Genomic DNA, 13,840 nt, shown 5'->3' with positions numbered 1-13,840 from the left:
CCACGGCTACCTAGAAATAAAATTCTTTAAAAATTATTTTTTGTACAACTGTTATTGAAAATATCTTTGATAGAAACACTTCAATCAGAACACCTACCAAAAAATCATTTAGAAAAGTTCACACATGCAGTTCGTGCTATTGGTAATATTAAATCCCTGCGAAGTTACTGACGATGACGAAGTAGTATTCAGTCCAACTGTAGAAAGTCCTTCATGACTAACCAATAATCCTCCTTAAAATAACGTGAGTTGGCGTATGTAGTTGTAACATATGCCTTGTAATCGAAAGATCGTGTGTTCAAATCCCAAGGACCCTATAATTTTTTTTATTATCAGCAGTAACGTTATACAAAAAAATTTGTATGATACATTTGTTAAAAGTGATTTTATTTTGCTCGTGAGTTTGCTCCACTTGCTGACGCTCGTTTTGCAATAATCCCCACTCACAAAATAAAATTCCACTTTCAACACTTGTAGGTAAAACGTGAATAACTATTTTTCCACAAAAACGGCTTTATTGAGAAAACTTGACAATTAAGACATAGGGACATGATGATCTTGAAGCATTTTTCACCATCTTTTAATTTATCGAGGGGGGTTTCATTTGAAAAAATGAACTTTCCGACTACTTTTATGCACAATGGAAATAATAGTAATTTTAGCACGCCCTGTATGATATGGAGTCGATTTCTTGGTGTTATTTGAATATTTCGAGTTTGTCCAAACTATCATCAAAATATCAACTTTTCATGAATTGAGAGTACTGATGTACTTAATTTCAATTAGGGCTATGTTTTGGACCATATTTAGCACAATTTATTTTTTATCTCGAAAACAGATAGAGATAGGTATAGGACATTGTTAACAAAAAAGTATTAAAATACTAGAGCGGTTCCAAAAATCATGCTTTGCGTTTTCCAGAAACGTCTAACCTACCATCGACCGTGAGTCACGCTGTATATATTCAGCTGAGAATGCCTACTTCACCCTTTTTTTTCTATACAAGCTCTGTCAATAACAGTGTATCTTAGACAATAGAGCATATTTCAATTGATTGATGAACTATTTAGATTTCCACGAAATTTTCTGACGGTACCTTTTTTTTTGGATGTATTATTATGAGTAGATTACGACAAAAGGTCCAAGAAAATAAATATTCCGAAATGAAATCTTCAAACATTCATCTCTTCCAACTTAGTAAACTCTGGTAAATGCTTGCCGCAAAACAACTACTTTCCCGGCTAATACCGCGCTGGACATTGAATTATATCCTACAATCACCTTCAAACATCCCACAGAAATTTATGTGAGATACCTCACAGAGGTTGGTTAGTCTTGCAGATTTTTCTGGGGAAGTAGTTGTTTTTTGACAGAAATTTACTAGATTCTCTTGTGTAGGTCTGTGTGGGAGAGATGCATTTCTGTAGACGTGACAAGGGCTTGCAAAATGTAGTAAGGAAATTGAATGTCAATTCAAGGAACACTAGATGTCAACCTCACCTGGCCTTGCTTGAGCAAGTTGGACTCGAATTCGACAGATTCAACTCATCTTCAATAACAGAGAGGTTCTTGTCAAAACCCTGTTTCACCAGTTCATCCACTAACGTATTGTTAAGCTCGTCTTCGCACTGAGTGAAATACTTCAACAGCTCACCCAGCAGGTTTCGGAGTGAAGAAACTTGCTTCTTCAGGCTATCCCTACAAAATTATAAAACACATTGGATTTCTTTGGACTCGAACAACACATGCCCCAACCTTTCCCGTAGCATTTCCAATTCTCCCTTGCTCAAACTATCTGTGTCTCTCAGACTCCTTCTTCTTGCTCTCTCAAGAGCACCGTTTAGGGCTTTCAGGTGCTCCTCTTTCAACGTTTCGATCTCGTCTTGATGCTCCTTTTTTAAATTATCCATTTGAGCCTCGTACTTGTGGCTGAATTTGTCGCGCAAGCGGAGTAATTCTGAAGGCCATTCTTCGTCGTCATTTTCGCTGGTAGCCAAACGCTAAAAGATCCCAATATTTCAAATTATTTCTGATTTTAATTTCATTAACGGAACTTACTCAGCTTTTAGTCTCATTGAATTAAAAATAAACTTTACAAGATCCATTAGAAATATTGCGTACGAGCTTTAAAAAAAAAGGTAAAAACCTCTGGAAAAAATCAGTGCAAGTGGGATCTCAGCAATCTAATATAGAAAATTCTCGTGTCACAGTGTTAGCTGCCATACTCCTCGGAAACGGCTTGACAGATTTTCATTAAATTTCATGTGTATTTTCAGTTTTATCCTATTTTTCATACTCCCAAGTGATAAGGGTGTTCCACCCTAAACAGTTTTTGTTTTAATTTTTTTATGATGCAGCATTAAAAAATACATACAACCCTCAATTTCTACCCTTCTATCACAAACCCCTATTTTTCAATATAGATTTTAGTAATTTGATCATAAATCAGTTTCCGGCCACTATTATTGTTTATCCATCGAGTATAGATAAAGTTTGCGATGACACCGAAGCTGTGAATTATCCAAGAGTTTTTGAACTCATTGGATTTGATAGGCATGCCACCGAACAATTTACAACAGAAGGTTGGATCGCCTCGTAATTTGAATCCACCACGGCAGAACAACGGCACGCGATTAGCCTTTAAAAATGATGAAAATCGTTGTTGAAGCCAGCATTTTAAATGTCCGAGGTGAAAATATATTAAACCACGCATCTCTATTATACCTACCTACAGATGTACCAATTCATTTTAAACGAGTATAATTTCTAATTAGATTGGCATTTACAATGACTATTAATAAGTCTCAAGGCTAAACAATGTCCGTTTGCGGCTGTGTTCTGATAGAAATAATGTATGTGGCAAAACAACATTTGCCGGGTCAGGTAATATTTTAAGTAAGATTCTAATTATTAATTTCTATCAAACAACTCCAACTACTCGGTAGGAATTGTACTTGTCTGAAAAATAACTTCTTCCTTGTCTAATTCCAGTTTTTTCTGAACTCTGCACTAACTTTTTAACTAGTCAATGAAATATAGATGATAGAGAGAAAATAATTAACTTTCTATTTCAAGAATCCCCATCGGACAAAGTCTGCAGGTTTCATATCAGGTGACCGAGTAAATCATTAGAAATAAGTGTAAACAATTTTATTGAAGGTTTTTTAATTTCAAATTCCTCACTGCTTTTCTGTGTAAAATCACAAGTGTGTATCCTGTTTTCTTCAGAAGTGATTTTTGCAGAGGTTATTACCTTTTTGATTGTCTGAAAAGCCTGCTTGGCGATAACTTCACATTTACAAATTGATACAGTCATAACATTTTCCAACACAAAAGACTCCAATTTTTTTCAACAAACAAGATTTCAGACACCACGACCAAAGCAACCCTTTCACCCCCTAGATGTATCAAGTACCTGTATCTGAGTTTCGAGGGCCGTAATGATATCAATCTTAGCTAGAGTGACTTGTTCTTGGAGGCGTCTCTCGTAGCTTTGTATGACTTCATTGATCTCGAACTCGCCTGAGCTTCCCTGATTTCGCATGCGATTACAAAAATTAAACAGAAACGACACTCATTAGCACAGAATTATCAATCACAAAGACAAAATAACAGTGAAATTTCCAAGTCCAATTGCAGAGGTATCGGTTTATGTCTCTGGTGTTACATTATTAGATGAGCTGATGAGTTCGTAGGATAACACACAGATAGCGCTACTACCATTGAATTCATATGATTTTTAGTTAATCCTAACCTTCAAAAGCCACGTACATGAATTTCACAGCTGTCGGACTATTAATTTGTGGAATAGAACATTTTGAGTGAAGCAACTTTTGTTAGTTTGTAGAAGATGTATAAAAAGGAATTTCATGTGTTAATAAAGCGTTGCTTTTTGGCAATAAAAATAACAGTTGAAGCCAAGGCTTGGTTTGGTAAACACCAGGAAAATCAACCGTCGAGAAGTGGTTTATTAAGTTTAAATGAGGTGAAATGAGCATCGATGACTACGCACGCAGTGGACGCCCAAAAGAGGCTGTTACCGACGAAAACATCAAAAAAGTCCACAAAATAATTTTGGATAACAGCAAAGTGAAGTTGATCGACATATATGAGGCTCGAAAGATATCAAAGGAACGTGTTAGACATATCGTGCATGAATATTTGGGTATGCGAAAGCACTGTTCAAAGTGGATGCCGCATGAGCTCACAATCGACCAAAACAACAACGAATTGATGATTCTGAGTAGTGTTTGAAGCTGTTCCACCATGAAAAACATGAATTTATGTGTCAACAGCGACTATTAAATAGCGTTATTGGACGTTTAAAGGACGAAATCACGGAAAAACGGCCACATTTGGAGAAAAAAAAATTGCTTTTTGATGTCACAATGAAACCGATGGCAGAATTGCATGAATTGGGCTTTCGCATCCACCGTATTATCCAGACCTGGCTCCCAGCGACTTTTTCCTGTTTTCAGACCTCAAGTAAAATCTCATTGAAAAGAAATTCAGCGCCGATGGAGAGGGAGTCGTCCAAACTGAGGTCTATTTTGAGGCTAAAGACAATTCATACTATGAAAATGGTATAAAACAATTGTATGACCACTATAATCTTTGTATATTCCTGGAAGGCAACTATATTGTATAAAAAAAATGTTTTTTTTCCATGTTAGCCTACGTACTTTTCAGCCCAACTGTTGCAGGTATGAGAGTAAAAAAGAAATATGAAAAATTATCAAGTTGGAGAGTAAAATAACTTTTGTCTGATTTCTACCAGTTTTTTTATTTGTTACGACTGATTTCAGTTGTTAAACTGTTCTTAAGTAAACTATATTCAATATGAACTAATACAAAATAAATAGGTCATCTATCGAAGAAGTTAGAGAGTATAATGTAGAGAACAATAAAGGGGAAAGTTTGTGAAGGAAGGAAAATTGTACATGGAGGACAAAATAGAAAAAAGGACAGGATTGGATGGACAATGAGCTAAAACTTTAGTGAAGAATAGAAAAGAAAATGCAAATAAGTGAAGAATGAATATAGAATGACAGAAATAATTGGAAGAAATATAAATGCAAAAATGGGAAGAAGTAGTTCTTAGCATGAAAGATGACGAAAGATGGTAAATCATACACAGACAGAAAACTTCAAAGAATCATTAAAAGCTTAGGAGAAGTAGACATCTAGATAGAAAAAGAAATGAGTGTCACAACAAAAACTAGGTTAAGAAGTGAACTAGAGCTAGAATAGTTGTGAAAAGAGTAAAGATAATGAACAGTGGAAAGAGAAATGATTGGTAATAAGGAACAATAAAGAATTTGGTGAGGAGAGGATAACAGTTAATATAAATTCAAATGTAAAGTAGAAAATAATGGTAGAAGTAGAATAAAGAGTTGAATTTTATAGCAAGTTTGAAAAATATTGAAAGTTGGTACAAATAATAGATGAGAAGCAAGCATGAAGTGAGTACAGTCAGATCAAGGAGGAGACAGACGAAGAAACATACAATGTAAAGAGTGGAAACAGGAAAATAATATCTAAAGCAAATTCAAATCCAAGATAGAGTGGATGTAAACACTGACAGCCCTACGCACGTGATATTGAAAATCCCAAGAATTTGCCAGGGTCGTATTCAGAACCAACATCTTGTTGATCGCAAATGCTATATCATACTTAGGAAAACTTTTTTATAATAACGAGTGAAATGCACAAGTTTTGCAGTTTAACGGGAAAAATACAGATAATATGTGTAATATAAAAATTTTTTCATTGGATTTTTCACAGCGCACTCAAGCATTATATGAAAAGAGATGTAATTATTTCTTTATTGATAATTTTTATTTTATATAAAATCAAAAGGAATATTGATCAAAATTATTCAACTGGATGAATTTGTCTCTTCATCAGTAGTGTCATCCTCACCAATCCGAATTATCAGTGGCTCGATTTGTGCCTCTATTATGTTATCAAGCTTCCACATCTTTGTCTCGACTTCCGGTATGACATGCCGAACACACTTCTCCCATTTCTCCGCTGTGACTCTTTTCAAAGCCTCATAAAAGTACTTTGAGATCTGCAAATTTGAACGTGGTGTTATGCTAAGCTACAAAATTCTTCACATCCGCCCATATTAACTCGATGGGACTGAGCTCGCAGTGGTATGGAGGCAGGCGAAGGACAATTTTGTTTTGGCCTGCTGCCATCTCATCGACTACATATGGATTTCAACCTTCTTTGAAGACGTTGTCAGAATCTTCTCTAACCGTCGCGAATGATAAGGTGCATTGTCCATTACAATCACAGCATTATCCTCCAGATGGGGTAGAACTTTGGAAAACCACTGTTCGAAAGATTCACCGTTCGTTTCTTCGTGATAATCTCCAGTTTTCTTCGACTCGAAACACCACAGCCCTTCAGCAACAAACCCATTCTTATTGCCGATGTGACAAATAATAAGTAAATAAAACAAATACGAGGGTTACTTTTTATATATTGAGATTGAGGCAGGTCTTAATATAAATATAAGTTCACCTGATGGATTTGTTAATCCAGTGGTTAGTTCATCTAGAAAGGCCCTCCTAGATGAGGTCACAGTTTCATCAACCCATACTTTAGGGGTAGTATGACCAGCATTAAGCCAGGTTTCATCCATACAGTAAATTGTTGTCTGTTGTTCCCTATAATATTTAATTTTGGTCAAATACTCTTTCCTCCATAACACAATTTCCTCTCTTTCCAATAATAAACTATTGTGCCCTCGTTTTTTCCATACAAAATTCAAATGTTTCAATACTTTATGGAATGTTGACCGCTTAAAACTTGGCAATAAAACATCTTAATTTATTTCTGTGAGTACTTTGTCTATCGTGGGTATTTCATTTCTGAAAAAGTACTCATGCACTTTCCTCCTGATTGCATATTTCTCAGCATCATCAATTGATTTTATAATGGTTTGACGATTCTGATTTGTATTCGGTTTGGAAAATGTATGATTTTGTTTATATTCCCGTAAAACATTGTAAATCGAAGCGCAACACACTCCAATTTTATCGGAAACTTTCGATACGACTTCGTCGACAGTCGATGTCTCAATTTCTTCCATCTCTTTCTTGAACACAATTAAAATCACTTCTTTCATCTTAACACTCAAATGTCTTTTTTTGGATCGTTTCCTGGCTGGACTCATAGGATAGCTAACAGTGTCATCAGCAGTGTCTGCACTGGACATCTTGGAAAACAATTTTAAACAATATACTATAAAGCACGCCACACAAACACGCAAACGACTGATTACAACCCTGTGCTGGTACCGAACTCGTACCAAGAAGGCGAACTCACCAATGAACGCTGCCCTTTCCATCTGACACTGGGCGATCACGTGAACATCACACTTCGGTTTTGTTTTGTTTTACTCTATCTTGGATTTGGATAGACTTTAGTAAAGTATGTAAATCACAAAAAAACTTCAACAAAATATAACTTGAAAGATAAAACATTTTTATCGAGTTTAGAAAGAAGATTGAAAGAGTGAGTAGAGAAGGTAAATCCAGAAGTTAAGATTGCTCCTTTTAATTTTTTTAGTTATTTGGAAGATGTAGATATAGTATAATAATATAATATAAGTTCAGGTTACAATTTGAACAATCTAGGTAGGTTTGTCAGGGATAATGAAAATAAGAGTCCGGATTCACTGTTAGAATGGTCTTGGTCGAATTAATCAGGGTTATACTGGCCTTGTAATTATTATAATAATAATATTTATTAGTCTCAAGAAACACAAAGTTTTTAGACACGTCAATACAATTTCTAAAATAGGTTTGAGAGGGTAAGATTTGTCAATATAGTTTTAAAAAAATGCTTGTAGATAAATTAGATTTACAAAAAAAAAATACAAGTTAACAAGATAAAATTCCAATCTTATAAGACTTGACTAAAATGTAAAGCCATGAGCTTTTACAAATTATAAACACATAGCTAACGTGTTGTATATATTCAAAGTTGAGTAAAAGTTCGGGAGGTGACCACAAAAGTGTCTCTTTCTTCTTGGATAACTTCGAAAAATTGATCAATTTCATACAAAGGATGTTTGGTTAATATTTTCTTCAATAAGTTTTTGAATCTTCTAAATGGCAAGTTACGAAATTCGGCAGATAAGGCATTATAAGTTCAGGTTAGGACATTAAAAATATTATGTTCAGATTAATTGTTAGTATTAGAAACCCTGACATAAAATTATCTAATGATAATACTTTTTTCATATACATAGTCACCATCATTTGCTGTCTATATCTGCATTTATTTCTGGTGTATATTTATAGAAATATTTCGACACGACTCAATAACGAACATATGCTATTATATATTTTGTATATTGCCTGTCACGATAAAAATTTTCAATACAAAAGGGGTGGATTTGTTACATGACACATTTCAGCATGCAAAGAATCTGGAATCATCATCATTATTATTACTATGATTCATGAAAATGCCGCTAACTGGACTTGGAGATACAGAACAATCATCCACATATACCCCCCCGAAAACAACATCAAGAAAAATCTTACCACTTCCTGGACAGTAGAGCAGACAGTGACCTGTTTCCCCATCGCGTCCAACCGAACCTTCAACTCTTCCAGCTCCTCTAGATACTTTTCCTCAGCGTCCCTTAATTTATTCTCATACGCAGCAGTCAGCGCTTCCAGCTTGTTCTCGTTGTCTTCTTGCATTATCTCGAGCTCCTTCTGATACTTGCTCAGCTGCTCGTTTGTTACTGCAGACAAATCGTATTTGAGCAAGTTGTTCAGGTTGGACTTGGCGATTTCGATTTGCAAGTTTTGCAGATCGTCGTCCGTCAAGTCGTCCAAATCGTACTTGCCGATTTTGCCAACAAGACTGTTCAGCTCGTTCTGCAGGTTGAAGACGTCTTTTTTCGTGAAGTGGGGCTGTGCTTCATACCTGATGTCACCGCTCGGCCCCGGAGCATGAGGGAAAATGGGGTCGGAATTGAGTTCTAGTTCAGAGCATGACGAGCCGGATAGCTTTCTGCTTTGCTGGCTGAACACCTCTTCAGAAAAACTGGAAAGGAGCGAAATTTGTCATTTCATTATTACTACTAAACATCCCCTTTTTGAATTCACCGCTTGTTCAGTTAGTATTAACCTTCAAAAGAAAGCTGTTGAAATTTCATGATATTCTAGTCACAAGTTTATGAGTTATTGTGCTAATAGTGACACTACTACTTCTGTTATTTTCAAAATAGTGGATCAAAAACAATTTCGAGTTTTGATTTTACACTGCTTCTTGATGGGAAAAAACACCATCATTTCAAGCACTTCGATAGCTTTATCACCAGTAAAATCTTCGCCAATTAGGACCGGACAAAAACGACCTTCGTCTACTTCGTCCAATTCAGAGAACTCAATTTTCATTCTGATGATATTAATCAATTTGTGTTACTTTGGTAAAAGTGCAGTGATTCAAAAGGCTCTTATTTCGATCAAATTGAATAAACATTCACTGAAATACTAAAGTAGCCAAAACTTTTGAAACAATCTAATATATTGTATAAATCACAAGTCAACTTATATACTCCTGATCTAGCCGACACTGCAGTTTTGTTTCTATAAGGTAAGGTCGATAAAAATCTATCCTTACGAAGACGCCATCTCGTGGATGAACAAAGAACTCAATTCTCGGATATCAAAGATAAACGAGGCTTCCCAAAGCGGTCAATTGCAAAAGCCAGGCTTCCAAATCGATCGCCAAAGAGATTCTTCCTCTGTCTTTCATTGCTGGACAACTACTTGAAAACAAGAGCTCAAAAACAACACACTCATGATTTAACACCAGACAGCGCTGTCTTCATTATACGAGGATTTACTTCTCTATCAATCCCACAGATGGCGTCTTCATAAGGAGAGATATCATCAACCTTATTAGTCAGGTTAGTCCTTGAATGTATAATGCTCTGGTCCCTTTTCATTTCAATATGATTGATGCAGTAAAGCAAGAAATTTGAATAGGAGAGAAAAAATAGTAAAGCTGGGAATTCCAAGAGTAATAAAGGCAACTTACTTTTTTTCCAAATCTGCAAATTTCCTTTCAAAATAAGTCCTCAATTCTTCCATTTCAACAGCATGCTTAGCTTCCAATTCATTTTTCAAATCCATCAGTTCGGTAGAACCGCATTTGATATTCGTCAACAAATCTCTTAACCTGATTAATTCGCCATCCAATTCTTTCTTTTCCTCATCGAACTTGACCTTCAAAAAGAAGCATTCGATAAAGTGAACCTTCAAATTGTTGGTTGCTTACCTTCATGTCGAGAATTTCCTGCTCGTGAATTTGTTTGCTTTCAGATATACTTTGTTCGACTGATTCACTGAACTTTGTCTTCAACTCTTTCAGAAGATGTTTTTGATGCGAGTTTAGTGTCTTTTCTAAACAAGAATATTCTTTAGTTATGACAGGTGGGATGTCTGCATTTTCTTCACCCTAAAATAGTTCATTGAAAAGTAGTTTATGAAATGAAAAAAGGCAAACTTTGTTAAAACTCCCACCTCAGCCAAAACGATCTGATCTCCCTCTCCAGGAGAATCTGAAAAATCTACTTCATCGTTCTTCTTCGAGTCTCCGCACTGGTGCTTTTTCACCATTGCAGTGGTGTCCTGTAGCTGTTTCTGCAGCTCCATTATTTCATCTTTGAAACGGTCAATCTGCATCAAAAGTTCCTTCCTCTCAGTAACGGACTGATCCAAGGATTCTGTAAGTTGCTGTATGAGGTCGTTTTTGTAAACGATAACGTTATTGTATTCCAACAACTACAAGATAATAAGTGAGTCAGTGTTTGATGAAATATCTTAGAAAGAGGAAAAAACGATATTTCAAATTAAGAGAGGCTGTATTTCATCAACAGTTTTGAGTGTACTGATATCAATTTTAGTCTGTATTGTTGGGATCTCAAGTTCTTTCAACAATAAAAAATAGCTGAGGATATTTGTGTGAGTTATTTCATTTGGGCGATCGTTTAGGTGGCTTTTCATTAAATACCATTTATGTAATATTTATTCTCCATTTGTGATAACATAACGTACTTATGGTAGGCCAAATGTGAGTAAAGGAGTAGTAGAATTAAATATAAATAAAAAAAATCGGATTATACAGGATGTCACTTAATAGGATAAGATAATATTGAAATTATTATTTGCAAATACACATAATAATAATAATAATTGAAAATGAAGCAATTGTGTTTGCCTTAGCCATACATCAATATATAAAATAAGATAATAAGGTACCCTCTGAACAGTACCCTGGTGAGTACTCCCAAGTTTGTTGTATACAAATCAATGTTCAAACATGACGGTTTGGGGATGTGTGTTGGGGCCTATTATTCAAACAAACAGTTGGAACAATGTTCCATAACTCCACAACAATTTTTTTCTTAAATACTTTAAAAATTCAAAAAGTCATCCTCAAACCTCCACATAAAACTTACTTCAACAATACTTTGCAACACTCAACTCTGACAAGAAGTGTTTTTTGTAAAAAGTACCTTGCTATGACACTCTTCCTGAAGCTGTTTGTATTCCGTTGTGGACAGCGTACTCACTGTATTGGCATTGCTCATTTCTCTGAAAGAATCCAGCTCTGAAGTCAGCACAGCTATCATGCTGTCTTTAATTGCTACCAGTTCCTCAAAATCTCTGACACGTTTCTCCAGCTCGTTACCATTTCGGACCAGTCCAAAGTTACTAGCATACAAATTCTTTTCGTCCACGCTTACGTCGTTATCACGTCTAAAATTTAACAAAGCTTTATCATCCAAGTCAAGGTTTGCAAATATATTCAGGCTTTCTTCCTTGGAGCTGCTGCAGGTAGTGTCCTTGTCAGAATGAATTTGATCATTTTGAAGGATTTCGTCTAATATGCTGAGCACGTTATCACCAAGTTCTAGGTTTTTTAGGTAATTTAAACTTATGATACTGTTGTCACTGCAGGCACTGTTATCTAACGGATTAGGGGGCTGTTGTGAAGTATGAACGAGTTCGTCATCGGGCACGTGGAGAAAAATATTAGGCCTGTTGGTAATTTCTATTTCCTGGTAAGATCGATCATTTTCGATGCTGTCGCTGTTAGAGGTTAAGTGTTCTGATATGTCTTCGGATTTTTCATCATTTTTATTATCCTCGAGTATAGGCGGTGTCAAAGACAACGACAGTGAGTCATCAGACTCTGCCTGAGCCTTTTCTGGAGGCGTTGTCTGGAAGAAAGAATTATTTTTAGAACATGTACAAAACCTGATACTAAAATTATACACACATAACTAGCATTTTCTTCAGGATCTGATTTTGTGCTCTTTTCGTCATTCATTTTTGTAGAACAAATTAGCACAACATCAAAGACCAAATCGTTGAAAAAAATACATTTTATATTTCAATAAATACAACTTTTGAATAACAACAATTTGAAAATAAATTGAATCACAGAATAGTGTGAACCACGGATTATTTATTTCAGTGTTCCGTGGAATCAAGGAAAACACGTTAACATAGCGCAGAAGTGAAGAATTTGACCATTTGGGCATGATAACTACATTAATAATAAATTTTATCGACTGAATCTTATTGCTTAAAATTACTTCCACAATTTGAAATAAAATCAATTTCAGTGTGCGGAAAATGAATGTTCTGTAATTTCCAATAAAACAACAAGACATTTGTATTTTATGTGCCATGACAGAAAATAATCCAGTATTGTTTCCGATAATTTCGAAATTAACCGAGTAAGATACTTTTTGAATACTTATTTTCCTTCCTCCTGCCGTCCTTCTGCAGTTTCATTCAAGTATCAATCGCAAACGTCCGCGGAAGTACTTTTGTATTCGATATTTTCGTATCTACTCATCCATAAGCTTATCCTGGTATAGTTCTGAGATAAGTTTTGAGTAGCAACATCAATCTCAAAAGAAGGCTTCCAAATAAATGTTTGTAACTTGGTGTGTAAAGCCATAGAGAAAATGATTCTTGTTTTTTTGCAGGTGCACCTAGTATAATATTGACACCTTAACTGGTTTATGATAGATTAGTGGAGAAAACAGGAAATCGATAATAGATAGAATCTTGTGACAGCCGAAGTAAATATGTTTCGATCCCCATAATAGAACAATAATGGTTTTTCTATTATTTATCTTGAATTAGAATGCAGGTCTACACAGTACAAGTATTATTCAACCATCAAATCCGAATACAAATTGTATTCAACTTGTATTTTTTTGTCAACTCATGAATTGTGATGTTCAGAAGACTGGAAACCACTGTGTCATAATATTATGTTTGTAATTACATTAGTTCTCTTATAACACTTTGTGACAAAACACAAGCCCCACAGGAAAATTCTTAAGGCACTCAAAGAGCGATACCTGTATGGATGTAGTGATTCATATTGGATTTGAATCACTGGTGATCAACTATATCATAGTTGGAAGTAAAATAGCTTTTGCAAAAAGTGAACTGGACGAAATAGTCACAGACAAGTTTCTTAGAATTTTTTTAAGTATTCTGTTATTAAATAATACTGGAGTTTTTTTCTAAACACCAAAGATCAGTTTGATCCTCCTCTTGAAGATGATCACTTGATGATCGAAACACGTGTCGAAATGTTTAAATAACGGTTTGGTGTTGGGAATGCCATTTAGTAACGCTTGATCTTAATGATAGATTTTTTACTCCAATCAATATCAGCTTTTGCCTCTAACCTGCTTTCTCTACCTTCATTTCAAACATCTGCAGGATCATAAATGTATCAAATAAAAAAGATAAAAATGGATTATACGTAAATC

At 35.2% G+C, this 13,840-nt stretch overlaps 1 protein-coding gene across 8 annotated transcripts in view; it reads right to left on the bottom strand.

The window, feature by feature from the left end:
• Nucleotides 1-12,496, bottom strand: part of Plp (Pericentrin-like protein) — a 70,250-nt gene extending 57,754 nt beyond the window's left edge. For 7 of the 8 annotated variants that reach the window (XM_023164141.2, XM_023164142.2, XM_023164144.2 and 4 more), the window contains exons 1-9: nucleotides 12,322-12,496; nucleotides 11,555-12,262; nucleotides 10,560-10,820; nucleotides 10,315-10,494; nucleotides 10,075-10,262; nucleotides 8,565-9,075; nucleotides 3,416-3,532; nucleotides 1,756-2,000; nucleotides 1,501-1,698 (exon numbers count right to left, since the gene is read on the bottom strand). In XM_023164141.2, coding sequence (XP_023019909.2) covers nucleotides 1,501-1,698; nucleotides 1,756-2,000; nucleotides 3,416-3,532; nucleotides 8,565-9,075; nucleotides 10,075-10,262; nucleotides 10,315-10,494; nucleotides 10,560-10,820; nucleotides 11,555-12,262; nucleotides 12,322-12,372 — 2,459 coding nt within the window. In that variant the 5' untranslated portion in view covers nucleotides 12,373-12,496. The remainder of the gene's footprint in view (nucleotides 1-1,500; nucleotides 1,699-1,755; nucleotides 2,001-3,415; nucleotides 3,533-8,564; nucleotides 9,076-10,074; nucleotides 10,263-10,314; nucleotides 10,495-10,559; nucleotides 10,821-11,554; nucleotides 12,263-12,321) is intronic. The other variant, XM_023164147.2, reaches the window with a different exon arrangement.
• Between the last annotated feature and the right edge of the window lie 1,344 nt (nucleotides 12,497-13,840).

This window comes from Leptinotarsa decemlineata, unplaced genomic scaffold, assembly GCF_025532065.1.
Source record: "Leptinotarsa decemlineata unplaced genomic scaffold, Ldec_3_MD MMD2_tig00000591_RagTag_RagTag, whole genome shotgun sequence".
Taxonomy (NCBI): domain Eukaryota; kingdom Metazoa; phylum Arthropoda; class Insecta; order Coleoptera; family Chrysomelidae; genus Leptinotarsa; species Leptinotarsa decemlineata.
Note: the sequence above shows the minus strand (reverse complement) of the source record. Positions and strands in the feature narration are given on the sequence as shown.